Raw genomic sequence first — 22,601 nt, 5'->3', positions numbered from 1 at the left:
CCTCCTCATTTTAACTTCAGTAGTTAACTCAGTCAGTAGCAAAACCTGGGGCTTCCCCTTGCCTTTTGAACAACCGCTTTTCCTGGCCGTTGAGCTATTTCCTGAATTTAAAGAAAGGAGCGCTGCAAAGCAGAGCTGCATTTGTATCACAGCAACCTACAGCACAGCCATCTGCAACGGAACGGCACACACGCACGCCGCAGCGACGGGAACAAACGCTGCTCTCTGCAGCAGGAGGTGAACATTTCACGAACACAGGTTGGGGAGAATAACCTAAAAAAAGCAATAGCCCTTGGTGACGAGCTACCACCGGTCTCCTGCACGATTAAAGCTACGTGATACAGGAGCACAAGCTTCTGCACAGAAACAAGGGCCCTTTAACAAGAAAAAACCCTGAGTTTCCTAGAAACCAAAGGTGATGATCTTCTATAATCCTCTCCCGTGGCCAGTTCCCCATCTTACATTCCTCCCTCCTCATTCCCTCTGACTAGTAAAAGTCAGCAGAGATGTGATAATTATAAAACACTCATTGTCTGCTTTGTCTTCAGATTGAGGTGACGGCACGGATCTCTGCGGAAAACAGAAACTCACTGCTGATGAAGTAATTTTAAAACCATCTGTTGTAATTTACTGACTAATGAAGTGAAGGCTTGCTCTCCCCAGCCTCGCTGCAATTTGCCATTTTTTCGGCACATACATAAAACGCCCCTGACCTCTTCTAGAAGCCTCCGGGTGCAATGGCACACAGCCACGTTGTAGTGTTTCAGCCCTACGAGGTGACCATCCAAACTCTCCTCACCCCTGGCAAATGTCAAATCCCCAAACTTAGTTTGACCCTCACTGAAAAACATCACAATAGAGCCAGTTTTGCAATACTCTATGAGTAAACCCTCTCCCAGCGGCTGGTATGCTGGCAGTAAAGGAGAAGATCACACAGAATATACAGCAAACCCAAGCAAAACTGCAGTTCATGGCAGAATTGATTGATGGAGGTTCAGATGCAACTCAAAAGGTAAAATCTTGTGTTACCTCAAAAGGTAAAATCATGTGCTACCTCACCATCCCTTCTTTTTTCTTATTTAGCAAATCGCCATACTTGATGTTTAATTCCTTCCCTCTTCTCTTTTTTTAATGCCTGTTCATTTCTTTTGATGTCTTGAAATAAAAATCAGTGTGCTGGAAATACTGCAGTTAATATGTGAGAATCCAAGCATCGCATTACTAGTGGGATCCCATCTGATTCCCCGTGCATCCCATTGATCTCATACCACATACGCTGGCAGCCAGATTTTGTTTAGAAGCTGAAGAAAACAATAAGAGAAAAGTTTATTTAATTAGAAAAAGAAATAGCCTGATCTTGGCAGTATTTCCCACTTATAGTTTAGGGAGGTTTATAGCTTGCCAGTAGTTGCAGCCTTCATCCTTTGCACATTTCTCTTCCTTTATGTCTGCAACTCCTTTCCATACTGGCAGGTATAACAACGTTGGGACTGTAAGCACTGAAGTACACAAGTGTGCTGACATCAGGCATGAAGCATTGCAGCGGAGGACTGGGAAGGCATTTTATAGCGTATCGTTTCAGGAGTGGAACGCCATATATTTCCTTTGCGTTCCGTAGCTTTTCTTTAAGAAGCCTTCATGGAGTGAGCTGCTGATTCAGCATTGCCTCCTGGCGAGCTATGAGAGCGTGACGATGTGAAACTGAAATGCTAGACCCGGGGCTGGAACAGATCCTTAGATCAGCAAAGCCAATCTGCTATGGCAGAAAGCACTTCATCCAGGCCTTTAGATTACTGAGGTTTTCTAGGGTGGCAAGCAAAATACCATTGATTTTTGCATCCAGTGAGACAGCAGGAATAAACCAGGACTCACTGAGACCACCCACGGAGGGATGGCCTGCTTCCTGAAATGCTTCCCGGCGTTATTTATGACCGCCTCCATGGCCATGGCGGCTCTCCTTCTCCAGCACCAATTGCCAACTTCCCTTTTTTTGGTGCTTACTATGGAGAAAATTCTTTTTGTCAGGTGAAATGTACTCACTGAGCTGAGGGTATTTAGTAGTAAATTCTTGCTAGGGCTTTGTTTAATGTTACTTGGGTCTAGCACAGTTTGTCCATCTGCTGCCTAGCTGCTGCATCCCTTATGGGTCCTGAGATGCTCGTTTTATAGCTCCTGTTATTTCCTTCTCTCTTCTAAGGCATTCTGCTGAGCAGGTGCCTGACCGATTTGTCTATATGAGTCTGTTTTCAGATGCAAGGATCTGAAAGACATTTCCGTTCCTCCAAACGCCTGGGCATTTCCCAGCAGTTTTTCTGCAGCCTGTGGCATCTGCTTTGAGCTTTTTGTGGTGCTTTGCATCTCTCCTTTAGGTCCTTTGTTACAGGTTTAGAGTCACCAGTTCAGGAACAGACCTGCTCTAGATTAAAGCAGTAGTTTTTCTGTAGCCTCTACAACTGAAAATTCAGCCTGTATATTCTCCTTCAGCATTCTGCCTGTAATTCACATTGTCTCTGCAGCAATCGGGTTGTGTCATCATGCGCTTTTAATGGCTGCCAATTCCCTTTCTCCTCCTGAATAGCTCGGAGGAAGTCAGGGTAACCTGGCAGGCCCTGATCTGCCCGTCTGCTTTGCTTTCCTTTTCCTCTTTGCATGCTCCTGCCTGTTTTTGTGTCCAGTATGACTTTACATTTTACAGACTGCATCTCCGTGAAGTTCTGCAAGCCATTCCCGTCAGGAAGGTGCGAAATTTCACCCTTCATATCACCACAGTATGGAGTAACCTTTTCTTTTTCTTCTTTTTTTTTTTTTTCCCTTGAAAACTGTGACATAAGGACTTCCCTGCATGCCAGTACTGCTTACATCTCTGTTAGCCAAGGCAAAACCCATCATTGTTTTTCTTCACAGTCTTACACACTTCTTACGCTGATTTCTGGATAACAGCAGAAACGGCCTCCAGAGCAGAATGCCTTATCATAGCAGCATTTATAAATCATGTCTCGTCTTTAACCTTAAGCCAGAACTCATAGTGTAAGATAAAGTGGTGCCAGACCACACAGTTCATCTCTAAGATGGAGGTATAAGCCTTGGAGTCTGGCTCCGTTCCCGGGCAGATGCCAGCCATAGCCGTATCCGGCTCAGAAGGGTCGGCCAGCTCTAGTTTCTCTTGCTTTGGCTGTTGTTCAGCACTAGATTCATAATAAAGCTTACTGACAGATGCAATAAACCCTTCTCTCATCTACCTCCCATTGCTACCAATGCAGCATTATGATTTTTGTCAGATATTTCTTGACCCTCTCATCTCTTTCAGTGCTTAATGTAGCTTCTAGTGAAGCATTGCCATCAAATCCTACCCTAATCCTATTTTTTTGCCATCAAGGCAAAAAAAAAGCTTAAATTGGGAATTCGGTTCATCTGAGTGCTCCTTCTCCCTTCAAGTCTGTTCAAGTATATATAAAATTGACAGCTGACTTTTTTTTTTGTTGTTAATTTACACATAGTGACAATTACCTAGCAGTCCTCCAGATTACTCCGAAGTCATTGCGAGCGAGTTAATAAACCACACGTGCCATCCTTGCACTAGCAGTGTGGCCTACATATAAATGGTCTGACAGCCGGTGGAAGCTTTAACAACCCAACGCTCTTCCAGAACTGTCAGTAAGAGGCATTTCCAGTAGCACAGTTCCAGCTAAGTCTTAATCAGAGTCTAAAGCTCTGCCGTTTAAATGCGATTTAAACTCCACCTGCTGGCTGAGCTCCTTAACGGCATCATGTCTTCACGTACAGATGGTAAAGGTGCTTAAAGATGCTCCCCTTTCAGTGGTAAGGGGCTTAAGAAAGATCTCATCATACATCCCACTAAGAAAACTACTAGGCCGAGACTTTCTAAAGTGATTCATGATCCCTATAGCTCTGTTTAACAGATACTTGTCTAAAAGATCTGATTTGCAAAATCACTAATCACATTTGGAAATGTTGGCCGCAACAGCCCAGAAATATTCTGACCCACAAGTGGGTCTGAGGAGAAGCAACAAACATCAGCTCAGTTAAAAAAAAAAAAGGAATATATTTCATGAAAAAGGCTTGAAATAGTGGTTTGAGTGACCGGATGTTGCTTTCTTTGCCAAATCCACTTCCCACAGATATATTTCAAGTAATTGTATAACACTGGACTTCACTAATTGTACGTACACGTGCAGAACACGATGCATGCGCGTGACGACAGGGGTAATGGGGTTGGTGCAGAAAGCTGACAGGGACTTCTGTTGGGACTCCTGCATGCCTACGTTTTTACAAAACTATACACCGAAATAAAATTAGGATTTTCTTTTCTTTTCTTTATTTTAGTACCTTAAATGCAACTTCATTGGAAAAACAATCTATAGTGCAGTTTAAGAATATGAGGTGCATTCAGGAGAAATGCTGTGCGTGAGTAAATGCTTCCATGTGCGATAAGGATAATTTAACATAAAACTACACATCTCTCATTTTCTCAAAACTAGCCAGACCTTAGAAAAATGTTATGATATTAATGAGACAGAAAACTCTGAGAATTCAGCATATAGCATATAGGGAAATCAAAAATTAATTTAAGAGGCATATCCCCAAGCTACAGGGGTTATTCACAATAATCAGTAGTCAGGAAGTCACCAAATACCAACTATTTTATTCTCAAAATAGTATATATAAAAATCTAGATTTTCATTTGGTTTCATATTCATATTACATATTCATTTATTATCCAATAAATAGTTTATGTGACCGTATTTCTATTGTATGAATTGTTTGGAAAGTATTCACCACAACTATCACCCAGAGAATGCTTGACTTTCCATAGTCCAATTTGTGGGACAGGCCAACGGACACTCGAGACTCATTCTGCTTGCCTGCTTGATCCGCAAGCTTCAGAATGTCTCTCTAAGCACTTCCAAACAAATATCCTGGCTATTTCTCACCAATATTCACCTCAGTGCTTTCCATAAGCTATTCTTTGTGCACAAAAATGTCACCAGATGAATTAACATGAGGCAAGTAAAAGGGAATAACATATCTCAAAAGGAATTGTAGGGCTTTATGTACATAAAGCCACAAGGAATACTTTTTCCACCAAAAAAAATATGTATTTTTATGTTAGAGGCACCTACTTATTCTCATTGTGTCTAGTGACATAATATGAAGATGACAAAAATAGTCTGTCTCACATCTCTAGACTTTTGCTTGGGCTCAGCACAGTGACATTTTCCTTGCTCTGTAATGGGTAAAACAACATGGTTCCGTCTTCTTCCAGGTACTACATGGAAGGCTGTGTCAAAGCACAGAAGGACGGACCTGTCTGCCCCATGATACACAGTTAGTTGATGCTGGTTACCCCACCAAAAGCAGCACGTGTAAGCACCATCATATTGCAAAGCCCGATGGGGTGGGGGGGGAAGGCCAAACCCAGCAACAATCATTGTGTTTCTCATTAACATGTGTAAACTCTTTAAAAGCACAAGTTCTGGGTAGTTGTCAAGAAACCAAGACTTTAGTTAGAAATAATTAGTTATGGTTCATACCCTCAGCATCTGTTCGCTGTCAGCCCCCACGGCCTATCTGGAATTAGCAGGAGCAGCTGACGAGGCCTGGCCCACCGGAGGGGTAGCCAGGGCTGCAGGAGATTTCAGCTGCCAAGAGCCTGGGGGTGCAATACGGGTGACTCCCGTAGAGGGAGATGTTGCTTTGTTTCCTCCTTATTTTAAAGTTTTTATCTGTCCGTGCCATGGGAAAAACTTCACGTGCTCCTGTCATCACGCAGCCACTTCTCAACAGGTAGGTTTTTAAGATGAGCAAAGCATGCACTAGAAGTTGTCATTCATGTCTATTACTCAATTTTTTTCCATTGTCCTCATACGCAGCTTTTCTTCAGATTTCTACTCCACAAAGACCTAAAGATAGACTGTTACAGAGTGACAGTAGTGTCTTGGCAAATCTTGGTGACCCAGCATTACTAAATTTACAATTCATGACTGTTTCTTTAACCTGTCCTTACAACATTTCCCAAAGGGGGATGGAGACAGAAACTGTCCTTATGAAGCGACATGGCTACTGCGTTCCCAGCGCTACCGAGCTTTGGGACCTTCAGCAAAGCCCAGCGTGAGCACGTCACCCGGCACTACTTTTGACACAAACACGCAAGCACAATTTGTATTTCTGTGTCCATCACAAATAAGCATCCAGCACCGTCGTTTCCTTATTTCGTCCCCTTCTCTCTGCACAGAGAACATACAGAAATAAACAGAAGAAACAATGGTCTCTCTGATATGACTGTATTTGTGAAGTTCAGTTTATACTGAGGACGTTAGCTTCTAGTAAGCTTTTGTTTGCTCTGACAGTTGGTGATCTTGCTGTCTGCAAGAGAAGTTTTGTTTAATTTAAAGAGTGGGGTTTGTCTCACGAGATGGATCTGAGAGCCCCTGATTTCATTGCTGCCTGGTATTACGGTGGGCTCTAATTCTCTTGACTCCTGCATGAACTATATTCTATATAATGTCTGTTGTCCAGCACAGGAGCTTTTTAAATTAATATTCCTCAGAGAGGTGATCTGATTTTGCTTTTGCAGGCAAAGAAATGGGTCCGCTTTAAAAATAACCTCTTATTTGAAATGATGTATCATAGTGCTCTCATGCAGAACAGCAGTTAGTAAAGTATTCCATAGCAACGGCCACATCTTAATAGAAGATCATCTCCTGGACATCTCCCTCTGCATTTCTGCAATTACCAACTATGTCTCCTACCACCTGCAATTATATAGAATCCCTCTGGCAACTATTGCTATTGCTTACATGGAAAATTAATGTTGGGGAAGCAATGGGATTTAATAACTAAAAATAAGAAATATGAGTTATTACTACAAGACGATACACCAAGCTTTTTCACCAGCTACCAGGAACCATCGAGCACATCATCATGAGATGTAATCTTGAATCCTCTGGCTTAATAATACAAATCATAGCTCTTAGATTTAATACTTCCTTTGCACAATAACACAAAACTTTCCCCAGCCACTTGACATTAAAAATGCAGCCATGCAAGAGGCCGTTTCGAATACCAGAAAAGAATGAACTGCTTTGCTTAATGCAGAGCCTGGACTCGGGTCGTGCTCAGAGCAGGAGGCTGGCTGCACGAGAGGCAGGCAAGGGTGCCTGTTCTCCGTGTGCTCCAGGGTGCTTCAGTTTTATTTTAGAGCACACTCCTTCCCTATTGCTGGGAAACAGGCATTTACGTTTCCTGATGTCACTGTGTCACACCGCTGTTGGGTTACTGCTTTTATAACTCAACACAGCATTTAGCTTTTATTTGGCAGAAGCAGGTTTTGAAGCGCATTATATCGGAGGGAAATATCCCTTATTTACAGATTAATTATGATCTTACAGATTAGGGCATTTTTTTGAGTCACAGCATCCATTAGCTGTATGAACGGTGTAACAGCCTGGGTTAAAAAGTGCAATTATTATAGTGGCTCTCATCTTCCAGATTTAAAATGGAAAATGTTTGCCTTACTTTAAAAAAAAAAAAAGGTGGCAATTTATTTAAAACATTTTCAATGCTATTAAGCATTTTTTTTCATAGGGGGCATAAGTATTGATAAAAATTTCCATAGCTGATATTTCTCTAGAAGAAAGGAATTAGTAAAATGGCATAGAAATTTGAAAAAATTGGTTGGCACAATTTTCATTTTTGGGAAAAACCAAAAGGTAGCTTGCTTACAAAAATTTGGAACAAAAGAAGTAAATTATCTGTACTAACTTATCTCTCTCTACCAGCCTGGGAAATGAATCCCAGACATCCACTTCTTGTGCTCTGAAAGTATTAATCTCACCATAACGTATTAGCACCAGTTGGCACTGCTGCTACACAACAACACGCCTGGCGATAATATAGAGTCGACAGTGCCTTGGGAATGTTGAGGCAGGAACAAATAATTGTTTCCTGTGTTCAGGAGAGGAGGAATATCCTCACAGTTGTCATGCCTTGGATGTCAAAGCAAAGAATGACTATCTGAAAATGGAATTAATTCTGTTCATCTGCGGTAGATAAAGGCTGAGCATAAAACAGCAGCTCACTATGACAAAGTCAGCTGTCAGTTTTTGAAGTGCGCTGGAAACCAAACTGCAGTTCTCTGTTTGTATAGATAATGAAGATAAAAAGAGATCATTACGATCAATGGCTCTGACCCTGCGCAAAACAGGTATCAAAACACCCCGTGGTTCCAGCATCAGTTTGTGGTCGATCTCCCTTGCAGAAGCTCCTGATCTGGATGGGCTGATTTCGAATAACGGGGAAGCTGCGTATCTTTGTGCTGGCTGGAAACCAGAGTGAAGTGAAAGAAAAGTAAAGACCGGTCCCACGCACACCCAAGTATTGTAGCGGGGAACTTCTCGATATGGTAACAACCACGGTGGATTACAGCAATCTGCTGGAAGGCCAGTGTCAGCCCTCTGGAAATCACAGTTAACGCTCCGCAGGGACAGATACTAGGTCTGTGGGCTGCATTATGAGCGTGATGAGCACCGAGTGGATTTGATACGAGGTCACTGTGCCCATCTGATGGAGAACACAAGAATGTCAACAGCATTACGCACGTTACAGGTACATGTACAGGTACATGTGACTGTCACCCGACTGTAAGGAGTTAACTGAAGCATGGATTAGCGGTATAGCCTGCAAAAAAGAGAGGAGGCTAAGCAGCTGAAGGAGGTTCAGATAGCCCCTTCAGAGAAGTAGGTCATGCCTGAGGAATCCGGACTTTCTTTTGACCATGTGAAGGTAGAAGGAAAACAGCAGGGATCTGCTGGCTGGGCACACCACATCCTGAAGAGGTATTTCAGCAAACTGAAGCAACCTAGGACAGGATTGCATCCTGAATATCCAATATGATAAACACACAATGACAAATAAACACCAATGACAAACGAGGTGACGCATTCAGAATTCAGATAGCTATCCCAAAGAGAAAACGCTTATCTAAGTTTAAGAGGATTACCATCAGCCACAACCCTTCCCACGCTGCTCTGCCCCCTCCCAAGCAATATTTCTTCTCCACCACCTATGCTGCATAAACAAGTTAGGTGTTTATATTCTCAATCACTCAGAACTATCTTCTGCAAATAGTACCCTGAGGTGGCTAAAATTGATTATAGAGTCAGGGTGTCAAAATGAAGTAAGAGTACAAGAATGTAAGAATATGAACTGTTTATATTAATCATAAAGACAGTGGAGCTCTGGAAAGGTGCTTTTTATCATTCTATATATAAATAAATACATCACTAAACTGGCAAAGGGAATAAAACCTAAGCCAAGGTTTGTTTTAGTGAGGTAGTTTATGGAGTGTAGTTTCACAGAGTTTTGTAGCAACGCTCCCTCCCAGACATTCGTGACACCCTGTGTGCTTTCAAAATGGGCACTCTTTGCAGCCCCAGTAGATGTTCAGTGTGATAAATTTGCGCTTTGGTGGGAGGTGAGACAGTCAACGTTAACGTTAAAATGATCAACAGCAGTCGCCCTGCTAGCACGCTATTCCATGGACAAATTGTTCAGACCCTCCGCAAACTCTGGCCACCCTCAGTCCAGAAATTCTCACCAATTGTGTGTTGAAGGCTTTCTTCAAAAGCAGAAAATCCAGAGACTCCCTGTAAAAAGCAGACAACATGAATTATGAAGAATTATGACGTAGAAGAGCATAGAAAGTGACCTATGCTGGTTCCCCAGATAACTCCTTCTATCTGCCCTTGCAGGTCAGCTCCCTTCACCTTGTAGCCTTGTATCAACCCCATTAGACGATGTTGTGGGTTCTTTAAATTCCACGTGGGCCTTTGCAGCTCATCATGTCAACAGAGATATTTGGGGGTTGTTTGGGGTTTTTTTAAATAAAATTTGTGTGGGTGACAGCAAAACGGAGTGGGAAGAGCCAGGCGTTGGAGGACCAGTTCTGCTCGGTGCTCTGCACAGCGCATGGGAAGGTTTGCTGCGTGGGTAGCACTACCCGCAAGGAAAAAGGGAGCGGAGCTCCGCTGTGGCGTGAACACGGAGGAAGCGAAGGTGGGAGGGAGATGGTGCGTGTGGATGGGAACACAGGGAAAGCAGAGTGTGTCCTCAGCTGTGTACCACAAGCCGTGGCAGATGGCCCAGTAAGTACTGTATCCACATCCTTGGGTGAGGGATATCAGGGACTGTAGGGTACTTTACCTAGCAGGGAGTCTTTGTTAGGCAAAACTGCGTGCCTGAATAGCATTCAGGTTACAATTAGCACCCGGGGAGCACAGCCACGCCAAGGATGTCTTTCACCGTGTGCTCTACAGAGAGCTAATGAGAAGTGTCATGGGAGACACAGAGTTTAGCTGCGTTAAAAACCAGACCACGCCTGGCCATTTATATGGATGAGAACACCACAATTATAATGCCTGAGCTTGGCTAGTGGAATTGCACACGACATTGATTTCGTAGGCCACGCGCACCGCAAGCAGCCCCGTGTGTACCATGTCTTCTCGCCCCTTATTTCAGAAACACTTTTTGAAGGGGTGTTTCTCAGCCCAGCCCACGTTTTATACAGGCCGTCCCCACTTCCCTGGTTTTCATTCTTCCTTTAAACCATTTTCTTCCTTCCTGCTTTCTGTTTTGTTTGACAATGGTACCGTGAGTATGTGCTAATGCTGAGCAAAATAAGCAGCACTGGAGCTCAGGGTGGTTGATGAGAAGAGCAGGAGAGAATCTCCTTGCCTCTACTAGCTGTTGGTACTTGCAATGACACTATGCCACAGTCACCTGCCATAGCTCTAGCCATGAAAGAACAGCAAGGGTCAGTGGGGAAGAGGCCTTGGACTGGCATCCTGCTTTGGGCACTGGAGACAGGGGGTGTTCTGTTCCAGTGGGAGGAGCAGAAGGGTCTGGGAGCATTGGTAAGTCAGAGGAGTCTTCCACAACATTCCTCTCCAGTTCCTCTAGTCCCACCATTCTAAACACAGAGGCAATCTGTTCCGACTTGTCTGTCCTGCAGCCAAGACCCTCTGCGGCAGCTGCCCTCTTCTGCTGGGAGCTGGTCAGGAAGGGAAGAAGAAGGGAAGGGAGGAGAAGAGGAAGAGGGAGATGGAGACGGAAGGGGAGAGGTGCACCCTCCATCCGTCAGCTGGGTGGGTGAGCAGGGGGCAGCAGCAACCCGTCTCTCCCAACCCAGCAAGGTGTGCTCAAGGGCATCCACGTCTCCCATGCGGAAATTTCTCTGAAAGCTCCACCTGGGGCCTTTACAAAATGGCAGCAAGCCATTTCTGTGCACCACAAGGAGAGTGGAGTAAGCCTGCATGTCCCGCGCCAGCCATAACAATCCCATTGCTCGTTCTCTTCCCTCCCCAGCCGAGAAGCTTCATTCGGGAGGGGAAAGCGGCCCTAACCCCCCGCTTTGCCCTCCCTCCCCGCTGAAGAGAGGAGCGAAGGCGGCCGTACACAATGGCCTGGCGAGGAGCGGCGAGAGGAGGGCCGGCAGCAGCTGTGGAGGCGGCCGGTGCCAAGGCCCAGCCCCACGCAAGGACGAGGCTCTTCAACAACGCCTCGCCGTGGCGAGGGTCCCCGCCACAGCCGGGGGAAAACAGCGGCAGCGGCGGGACCGGGCGGCGCTCCGCCACGGGAGGCCGAGGCGGCCGCCACGCCGCGCGCCGCCGTGAGGGGCGAGGGGCGGGGCCACGCGTGGGGCGGGGGGCGCGCGCGTGGGGCGGGGGGGAGGGATGTGACGTGCCGCGCGGGCGCGCGGGGCATTGTGGGAGTTCGCCGCCAGCCCGTCGAGCCGTTCCCCTCGGCCCCGCGGGCGGAGCGGAGCGGAGCGGAGGCAGCGGGAGCGGGGCCGCCGCCGGCCCACGGGAGACATCTTGCCGCCGGGGGCCGCGCCGTGAGTCACCGCCGCGGGGGGGCTCGCCGTGCGGGGAAAGCGGGGGAGTGGGGTCTGTGAGGGGGTCTGCCGCGGCGGGGTCGCACCGGCGGCCCCGAGCCGGCCGGGGAGGGGGTGTGAGGGAGGTGGGGTCCTGCTTTCCCCCCCCCCCCACCCCTTTCCCTGAGGGAAAAGCGGGAGCGCGGGCCGCGCCGGGGCGGTCTGTCGGTTCTACCTCTTCTTGTGCCTCGGGTGAGGGCAGGACATCCACCCCGCGCCTCGGCGAAATGGTGGCAGCGGGGTGTTATTTCTATTGAATCTTTGTCGGGGCTGCGATGGGGAGGCTGAGGGAGTGCGGGGGGCGCCCCGCCGGCCCTCGCCCCGGACGGGGGGTCGAGGAAGGGCCGAGCCGCGGTTCCTCACGTCTCTCTGCCTTTACACCCACGCACGGGCTCCTTTTTCCTCTTTCCCACCTCGGGTCATCGGGCAGGAGAAGATAATTTAGGGAGACTGCAAAAAGCGCAAGTGAAAAGCAGCAGAACGCCTTTTCAGTGCGTTTCATTTTGGGATGAAGAAACCGTGGCGTAAAAGTTACCTGCCGCATGCGAATGTCTGAATTAAAAAAAAAAAAAGAAAAAAAAAGCCAAACGACATTTTTAAAACCGTAAGCAAAGGCTTCCAAGAGCGGTAAAAATAAATATTCCGCTGGAAACGGGGGCCCCTTATTCTTTTAGAACTGTCACTTCTTGTATAGCCTGCAATATGTCTGCCTGCAGGATTTGAGCAACCTATACAGACTGTCTCTGGGTGTGGGTGTTTCTCGTAGGGGACTGCAAGCACTGCAGGACGCAGGTGAATGCAGGTTCCTAAGGCTCAGCACAAGGTATATGACAGGAGCGCCTGGATTTAGACTGAAGACTGACGTGTTTGTGTGTGTAGGAGACAGTAAGGGGAGCAAACTGTTTCTGTAACTTATATCTTCCTATAATCCTTTTGTTTTCTCTGTAATCTTTAAAAGTAAGTTGCAGCCAGTCCATGAATTTGCATCTGAAGCCGGCGGTTGGAACCAGCTGGTATGCAAGTGGGGTGGTGTAAAACTGAGGTTGCTTCATTTGTGTTGATGGAAGGAGACTGGTTGTTGAAATATATTTGGATGAGGCTTGTTATTTATCTCTTGACCATACAAACAAACGACCATTTTTTCCCCAGGACTGTGTGTGGCTGTCACTTAGCAACAGGTCTGTAGGGAACTTTACAGATCCACTGCCTCCCCCACTCCTAAGAGCAGAAGAAATAAATGAGCTAAGGAGCAAGTGAGCAATTAATAAAGACAGACCCTGTGTCTCTAGGCACAACGCAGGGTTAAAAGATTTAGGTGGGAACAAGACAATTACAGTTGCTTTGAAAAATATGTTTTAATGCAGTTGGGTACGAGACATTTTGTATCAAGTGATCCCTCAATAACTCCCTGGTGTGTTATGTGGTTTTGTTTTGGGTTTTTTTTTTTAAAGTGTTCTGAAAGAAAGGAATCACACTGTTGTTTACTTGGTCGTGGTTGCAGGTTATTCTGCTGTGTTATGTATCATAACCTTTCACAGGGAAATCTAGGCCTTCTGGGTTCCTAAAGAGTAACTTTGTGTGTAAGGCATACCCTTCTGATTGCCAGTTAAAGCAAAATGTTGGCAGTGTAGATCAAGCCATAACTGATAGAAAACTAGTAGTAAGACCAAAATTTGGCCTAATGACAGTAATGTAGGAAGAATGCTTAAGCACTGCTTATAGATCAGCATTAGCAAAAAGAAAAATCCACTACTGCAAACTTCCTCTTAAAATAAATCAGCATGTTTAAATTTGTCCTTTGCCTAGTTCTGCAAGTAAAATTCCAATACACAGCAATGAGCTTTGATAAAAGATATTCTCTTGATAATATAGGTGATGTAGTCACATTCCTGAAGAGTGGTCAAAATACTGCACTTTTAAAGAAATTCAGAAGTATTTTTGTATAACTCTGCCAATCAGGATCAAGGCCTGTTGTCAGTTCTGCATAAAAGATAGTCCTGCCCTAACAAGGTTATAAAGCCGGGATGAAGGAGCAGGAATCTAGAACTGATGCCACAGGAGGAAAAAAGTATCTCGGGAGAGGGAGTATTGACCCAGCGGGCAGTGCAGCGAGCATTAGTTTTTGTCAGCTCAGTGCTTCCTAGAGGTAAAATCGGAAAAGAAACATGCAGTATTTGTGGAAAGAGTGCAGTACTTGCTCACTTGTCAGGGAAAGAGGCTGTAGGCACAGAAAGAGGTTATAGTTCCTTACCCGGACCCGTCCTAAAGGGAGGATGGGCAGGATTCAGCTCGTGGTCCTTGCTCCAGAAGGAGGGATGCTAGAATTGCACCATTTGTGGCCCTCCAGTGGGTTGAGTTCTTGCACTCCTTTCCCTCAGCAGGATAGCGTCTATTTTAGATTTCGTTCTACATTGTGATTTTGCCTTGGAAGCATCCACGTGAATTCTTTATTGCGTTTTTGCTTTCTTCCAAAAATGTCAAGTGGCAAAGAAGTTTTTAAAACGTTCTTTAAAACAGTTTTTGTGAACATCAAATTCATAAATGGTCCAGTGACTTAAGGTTCTATGTCAGATTTTATGCTTCCTACCTGGTATAGAAAAAGCTATAATGTACAAATGGGCTTGATTCCATCCTAGTACTCCCAGCAGTGGTCAGTGAAGACAATTGTATTTATGTTTTCCTGACTATTGGTGGCAGGACGCCCAGCTAAAACTGTTGTCATGCTCCCAGTGCTGTTCGTAGTGGAGGTTTGCGCATTAAGGGGATACTTGTTTTGGGGTTTCAGACCCCTTGTGGGAGGGAGGGAGGGACTCCTCCCTCATGAATATGGTTATCCTGAATTGGTGAATATCGTGAATACGATCCACCTGAATTCAGGCAAATACAACTGTGCGACAGTACTTTGTTTTGCACCCAGATCTTGTGGAAATGTTGTTCCTCTTTTTCCCTACATTGTAGCTACGGGACTTCTAGTCTTGCTGATCTTTAATAGGAAGTACATCTACTGGGCATTCCTAGGTGAGGAATGTTCTCTCAGTTTTCCAAGGGAAAATAAATGTATGTATGGTGGTACCTTTTCAGATGAGAAATTGATGTAGTGCTGGGACAGCTGTTTCACAACTGGTTTCACTCCTCTCTCTGTTTCAGACCACAAGGAGTTACTGCTTTGATAAAACATTTAAGCTAAAATTTGAAATCGCATCAGATCAAATGATAATGGAGTGATTGGCTCTTCTTTTATTACTGTCATACCTAGAAACCACAGTCACAGACCGAGACACTGTTGTGCTAGGCAAGCATTAATAGAGACCATTTTATACCGACTGTATAAGCGTGCATCTTAAAATATGCCAAACTAGCTTCTGATTAGCCAAGAACAGAGCAAGTTAGTTGTCAAAGCAAATTCAAATGCACCTTTTCAAAAAGAGTTCAGTGAGCGGCTATTATTATAGTACTTAAATAGATTTAACACAGAATGGCAGCACTTACATTGTTAATCTTTTGAAACAGTGGAAACAAAATAGCATTGCAGTTAATCTCTTGTGATACAAAAAGGAACTTTCCAGCTTCGTCTTTGTACTGGAAAGAAGAGAAAAATAATTACTAAATCTTAGTAATTATCCTATTGTAGTAATGGTCTCCTGGAGTCCACTACACTTACTGATGTGATCATGTAGATCTAAATTTAATCATCTGTTTGCTGAGCACAGTTAATACACCTATGTGAGCCCGTGATCAGAACAGTCCCTGCCTGACAGCAGCAGCATTCATAGCAATTTAAGTCATTAAGAACCAGTACCTGAAAACTATTAGTAGCAAGGGGGTTTTATTACTACTGTTTGATGAAAGTATCAAATTGAGTGAGCTAATGAAGTACTGGTATTTGGAAATTAGGTATCACTTTACCAGGATGTGCAGGCTGTACTTTCAGAATTATGTGATGTTAAACCTTTCAGAAAAACAGATGCCTATACGCATTTTAGGAAGCTGGTATTTGAAAGTGTGGTTTAGTGGAATATCTGTCTTCACATGGAAAGATACAGCCAACCAGCGTTACGACAGCCAATTTCAAGCAGAAAAATGTTAATCATGCTGACTTCATTGCTACACCTTCACATTATTTTGTTTATTAGAAACTGTATTTCTGGCTCGCAAAGACCTGACAGCAGAGGAGCCTTGTAGCTTGAATCTTTACTGTGAGCCAAATTAATATACCATCAAATTCTGACTTCTGTGAATTCTGAGATGTTAGAAAACGGTATGAATCTTGCGATGGCCCTTAAGGGGTTTTGAAAAGGCAGTGAATCAGGTACTAAATTCTGCAACTAGGGCAATCCGTGTCCAAGCACAGCAGAGCCACTGAAGAATATAGCATTCAGGTTGAATCAAGTCAAAAGTGGACTTAGGTAAGTTGACTCCTCAGTGATATCCCCCGATTATCACAGTGATAACTTTGTGAACCGTCACATTGAAATGAAATCATTTTATTGCCAAATCGTTGAAGACTTTGCAATGTATTTGGTAAAGTTTCTCAGTAATTCCATTGCAAAGGCAGGAGAGGGGAAAGAAAGGAAGGACTGGCACATTGACTGTGATTTTTTTTTTTTTTAAATTATCCTGCTCAAATCTTGTCTGAACTATGGCATGTGATAAGGTTCCCTTTGGTTGCCTCCTTCATCTGTTGTCTAGCAGTGACTCAGCAAACAGCTCTGGTTCATTAATGTTGGCAGCATTCCAGAGTTTCTGGTGTTACAAAGATAAACCATTTGAGAACATGTAAGGCACACGGTTTTCTTTGGTTTTTGATCTGTTGCCATGATCTTCACATTTAACTTCAATGCATTATTATTTTTTTTTTGTGGCTGTTGCAAGTGAAATCTCTTTCCCTTCTCTTTTGCTGTGGAGAACTAGGAGTAGAGAAGCCACTTTTGACAGCTCGTTGGGCCATCCCTCAGCTCAAAGGCAGGGCAAACAGGTTCTGCAAAGTAATGAATCCATAATTAAGCCTGAAAAAGGTCTTCCATGGCAGGCTCTCTTTTCTCCCCTTCCAAATTACATGGTTGGCAAAATTGAAAGTGGTACTTGAAACTTAATTGGAATTTCCCTCCCTCCACCCCCAACATCTAAAGATACAGTGATTCACTACATGTTGTAGGAAAGGGATCCTTGAGACAGGAAGCTCTGAAATTTGTCTTTATCACATTTCACCTTTAATACTAAAAGTTCCAGAAGTGCTTGCTGTTTTCAATATGCAAGCCCCAAACCTTTCTGGTTCAGGCAAAATTTCTCCTCACAACTAAACTTACAGCTAGAAAGCTCTTCAACATACAGTGTAAGGGGGTGAGGTTAATTGTCAAGATAGGTCCAGGGTTATCCTCAGTATTGATGAGAGAAATGTGACCAGGAGTATAAAATAAAGGGGGAAGTTAACATCTAGAATTTGCAGAAGTGATAAAACAAGCTTATTGTGAAAGAAACAAATACTCAATTTTCTATATGGGTAAGTGTTAGATAGTCGCAGATGACAGGAGATTACAAGGTATTAAGTAGAAATAGTATGTTAAAGGGAAGAAGATCTTCTGAACGCCAGCTGAAAGAGGTTGGAAACTAACAGCAAAGTGTTTTGCTCAAGGGTGATATGGGGGCGGTTGATTTAGCATGACCGATGACAACTGGCAGTATGTAGCATCGCTTTGGATAGATGATATATATCCAGAGACAGCGACATACAGTACACATTTGTTTCAACATATGAAGGAACCACTTCCCTTATTTCTCTATGAATAGTCATTTTATTGGAACTAAAAATGAAAGGGCAGTGCCCTTTCTCTTTCTGTTACCAGCTACATCGTGGCCATCCATGTGTGTCTTCTATTTGGATTTTTAGTTTGGATGAGCTGTGTCTGCTCCAGGTCCTTCAAAGCCTCTTTGGCAGTAATTTGGTATTGCTCCGTGCTTTACTCATACTTTGATCCAAATGTTACAGCAGCTGATGGCTAGGTGACACTCTCCCGAAGAAAAAAACCCTAGCATCAGGAAATAAGGATTTCTGTGTTCTCCTCCAGCTATTCTCACTATCCCACAAATTTGTAAGCCAAATGGTTAATAGAAGTTTACTGCTTAAGGCTTGCAGGTTTTGCCTAGAAACATTGTTTTTCACCATTCACCTATCAGTTACAAACTGAAGGAATTACGGGGGAAGGTAGAAGCACAGGTATTTCTCATGCCCGCTTCCCCTGGTGTCTGATTCAATGAACGGCTTAACATTTGCGAGATTAGACATCTGTAGTGTTGATGAAAGTGGATTATGAGTTATGAAAATAAATTCTAGCAGAGAGTCCGTAGCCAACTCAGAGCCACACCCAGCCTTCCTGCTAACAAAGACAGAGCTAACTAGGTGAGAAAATGCAGTTAAATGGAAGGTTTTCGAAATCGGTTGTGAGCTCCAGTTAGGCAGTTTGTCAAGGCAAGAAAATGGGCTTTTGTCCTCTTTGCAGAATAATAGTTGTTACAGAACTGAGTTCACAGTGGAGGAAAGGAGAAGGAGCCCTTTTGATGGCTTCCCCCTTCCAAAGTTTCTGGCCTGTCTTTTGCATCAGTTTCATAAATCTAGTGTCTTTCATCTGAGCCACTAAAATGGGATTATTTTGTTTACCTTTAACAAGTAGTAAGCCCGTAGCATTTGTTTTAGTTAATGTGCCATGCAAGTATAGACTCTCTGTGGAATGGAGTGTGGAAGTGGAAAGGAAATGTTTGATACTTGTGTTTCTTTATCCCAAGTCTTCATTTGATAGTTACGTAGCCTAAATCTCAGTGACTCATTGAGATTTAGAAGATTGCAGGGCGTGTCAGAACAGAACAGAAGCTGCAAAACTTAGAAGTGGGGTGGTTAACATGTTTTGCCTAATTCTGAGCTCACTCATTTGTCATGGGTTCAGACATACGGCAAATACAGTTAGGTTCATAGGGACAAGGAGGGAATTCAGAATAAGCGAGAGAAAAACAAAAAGGGAAGCAGAGAAATGGTGTGATGGGAAAGCAGGCTTAAAGAGGTTTCATTGTGGAGTATATAAACACAGCAGCGAATTTGCATTTGTATTAAGTAGGATTTGTGCAGCAAGGAAAGAACTAGGATGCACAGAGGTATGTGTATCACTGATGCATACGGCTGGTTTCCCTAGAGTTCAGATGCGCGGGAGGGAGGGGGAGATGGGGACTCTCTCCTTCCCTCTGAGTTAATTTCAAAACCCAGTGCATTGACTAAACCTTCAAAGATACCTCAAGAGCCTGTAAACCCTCCACCTCTTTGGATTTGTCAGCTTCTATTTACAGCCTGAGCAGAAATCAAAGAGAGAATAAAAAAATATGTTTGACAGCTGTATCAGCAGTAGGTTTCTTCACTGAGATAAACTGAGATACAATTGTCAGATATCTGCTGGGTGTTCCGACCACTGTAAGGAAAGATGGCAGATTGAAGTTCATCAGATTCCTAGAGGGCATGCTGAAGCAGTACAGTCCTCGATGTGGAGATAGCTGGTTTCCGGTAGATTTAAATCTCAAGGGGTTCATTTCAGATCTTTCTAAAAATAGAATGTTTAGTGTACAGGAGATGTATTTTGCCATGCATAGGCCTTTGTTTTGTGTATTCACATATGCTTGAAAATCTACAAGGTGAATACACTTTTTGAAAGCTTTAGCGGATACAATTTTTCCTAGTTAGCAACATGGTTATTCAGAAGCAAAACAGCCCTACCACAGTTGTTCAAATGCTCACTCCAGAGTTTTTCCCGGAGAGCAGAGGGCTGTGTCAGTCTCCTTGAAGAAAGCATCCTCCGCTTTGATGCAGAAGCTCTGTTTTCCATTAGGTAGTTGTCACTCTTTGCTCCATTACAGGTACTGGGTTTAATCTGTTAGGAATTTCAGAAAAGTAATTCCAAAGCAGATTTGTAGGAAATAATTTCTCTCTTATATATTTACTGTATAAAATTATGCCAAGATTACAATGGCACGTGAACATTCTGTGGAACATTACTTTAGGTTCTTGTTGTATATACTCTAAAAAGGCAACTTGTCTGTGTGTTTCAAGCACCCAAACGCATTGCCTACCCCAAAATAGCGATTTGTCTTGAAATGCAGTATATGGTATTATAACATCAGTCCTTATTGATAACCTTTTATCTTTTTTTATTCCTCCTAATATACAGAGTGCTGTCCCAGACCCAGTGCAGACAAAATGTCCAGCAGGGGTGGAAAGAAGAAGTCGACCAAGACTTCCCGCTCCGCAAAGGCTGGGGTCATATTCCCTGTTGGAAGGATGCTACGTTACATTAAGAAAGGCCACCCGAAGTACAGAATTGGTGTTGGTGCTCCAGTGTACATGGCTGCTGTACTGGAATATCTGACTGGTAGGTTTTGCTGAACAATGTGAAATAGCAACAGTGAGAGTAATAATACAAACTGAATCTGCACAGGGGAAAAAAAAAAACCTCTGATGTATAGATGACTACAAAAGTTAAAGCTGAAGTGCTCTGCTGATCACACATCTAAGCCAAAATCAAGGTACCCCCACCCCTGCCTCTCAGCTTTGATGGCTTTTGTGCATTCCAGCACTGGAATTGCTTTGACCTCTTGTAAACACTCTTCTTCCCCATAGGCAGTCAGAAGGATTCCAGCTAACATCAATGCCTACGGTCTGGGCCGTGTTGCAGTCCTGCCTGCTCAGATTTTGTGCCCGATGGCTTTGTTTGGGTTCTAATTGTCTGTTAAGCGTATACATTCCTTTTAAATAGAGAGCTTGTCAGTGTTTACACAGGGCTGAGATCGCTTACAGCATTGTCTAAACATTTTTGTTGAATTTACAGATTATTTTAGAGACTACATATGCTGTTTGCAATTTGTTTAGCTGAGTCTGTGTATAAATGCACACCCTGTTCATCTGCCCTGGATCAACATAGCTTATTTGCTTACATTGGTAGTCCTTTCTCTGTTCCTCTTATCACATCAGAATGAGAACACCTTAAATAATTATCTCATCCTCACAGTGCCTTCTTGGAGGACAAAGTATTCCTTTTCCACCATTTAGAAAGAAGCTTCAAAGGAAGAAAATGCTTTGCTCAAAGACATACACAACTAGACGTGCAAGTAAAGAACTTCACATAGCAGTTCTCCTCTCAAATGAGACTTAAAACATTGCAGGTTTGCCCCACAAACAAGATTACAAAAGTAGTCTTCTAATGGAAGGTTAACCCCAACTATAATAGTGTCAACTATACAGGCTTTTCACATTATTGGGTTGCTTAAAATTAAACACATCTTAAAAAATTGATAAGAATAAACCACCAGTTCAGTCACACTTGTGTGGCTGGATTGACTTGCAAGGGATCTAGCAAAAAGCACAAGTGCTAGGTGGATTAGTGTTTGGAGACAGATTCTGTGAGCGTGACCAAGGAGAAGCTTGAATTGGATCTCATTTATCATAGCAGTGTTTCTTTTTAAAAGTGCATCTGTTTACGTCGGCGTTCTGGCTGCAGCAGATACAAGCCTTTCAAGGGACAATAGTCTTCAAGCTGTAAGGGTGCGCCGAGTCTCTGAGGAAGAGATGCGCTTCATTCTTTCTTTGACTTAAACACAAAGTAGCAAAGCATGTGGTTTAACTTTGCTGGGAGTATTTACAACTGAAGTGACCTGACTGTTAAGACAATTTTAGATACATCTTATAATGGATATTGACATTGAAGAACCAAAACAGGCTGATTTTTTTTCTGTAAAGTTTCTTCCTCCCTTAAAGATTGGTAATGTTAGGAATAATTAGAGTGCTTGTTTTCTGTGAGGTATTAAGGTATTCATATTACATTACTGAATTTTATCATCCATCAAATATCCTTCTTTTTTTTGTGTTGGTTTTGGTTTTTTTTGTTGTTACTTGTTCCCATTCAGAGTTTTCTTTATTTGGGCCTTTTCTTTAAAAGAATGCTTTTAAACTTCATAGATGGGCTTAAAAAATTTAACATTTCCTTCAGCTAGGTTCCTGCTTACAGCAATAACAACTCAAATAAAATGCTTCTTAGGGTGAAGGGTGCTTTGAATGCTGCCCTTTTAAAGAAACAGAACATTACAGGTGAGCTTAAGGCACTGCTAATGAGCAGCACATGTTACTGGTTAACTGTTTGGTTTAGTGTGTACTGAGGCAGTGATGGTGTAGGCAGCTAAGAATAGGCTGGGGAAATAAAGGTGTTTCTTTAACTGCTGTGCATCCTGGGAAACTGTCTGAGGAGATTAACAACTAAAAAAAGCCCCCAAAAAGTTGTACATGTCACTTCTCTAGGAGGAAGAAGAAAGGGAGGGAGGGGAAGGAGAGCTAAGGGGAAGTGTACCTTTTTTCTCCCTTTAAATATTTCTAAGCTGCTTTGTCCCCCCGCTTCTGAAGAGGACGTAGTCCTACTACCCCGTATCTCAGGGTTTTCTTTCATTCTTATACACAGATGCATCTCAAAAGCACAGATACTCTTTTCTTTCCTTACTGAGTTAGTAATAGTTTTGTGTTTTATGACTATTTCAGTTCGGTGGGGTTTTTTTCCCCTTCTCTTTCTGCAAGTTTTTCACACTCTATATAGTGTAATTTTTTTAGCCTTTAATGCTCAGTATGTTTTCT

At 43.5% G+C, this 22,601-nt stretch overlaps 1 protein-coding gene across 4 annotated transcripts in view; it reads left to right on the top strand.

Moving 5' to 3' along the window:
• The first annotated feature begins 11,763 nt into the window (after positions 1-11,763).
• Positions 11,764-22,601, top strand: part of LOC104049619 (core histone macro-H2A.1) — a 47,238-nt gene continuing 36,400 nt past the window's right edge. For all 4 annotated transcript variants that reach the window (XM_064458345.1, XM_064458343.1, XM_064458344.1 and 1 more), the window contains exons 1-2: positions 11,764-11,911; positions 20,155-20,355. In XM_064458345.1, the coding sequence (XP_064314415.1) occupies positions 20,184-20,355 (172 nt within the window). In that variant the 5' untranslated portion in view covers positions 11,764-11,911; positions 20,155-20,183. The remainder of the gene's footprint in view (positions 11,912-20,154; positions 20,356-22,601) is intronic.

Source organism: Phalacrocorax carbo, chromosome 8 (assembly GCF_963921805.1).
Source record: "Phalacrocorax carbo chromosome 8, bPhaCar2.1, whole genome shotgun sequence".
Classification (NCBI taxonomy): domain Eukaryota; kingdom Metazoa; phylum Chordata; class Aves; order Suliformes; family Phalacrocoracidae; genus Phalacrocorax; species Phalacrocorax carbo.
The sequence above is the reverse complement of the archived record's forward strand: the minus strand, read 5'-3'. Positions and strand labels throughout refer to the sequence as shown.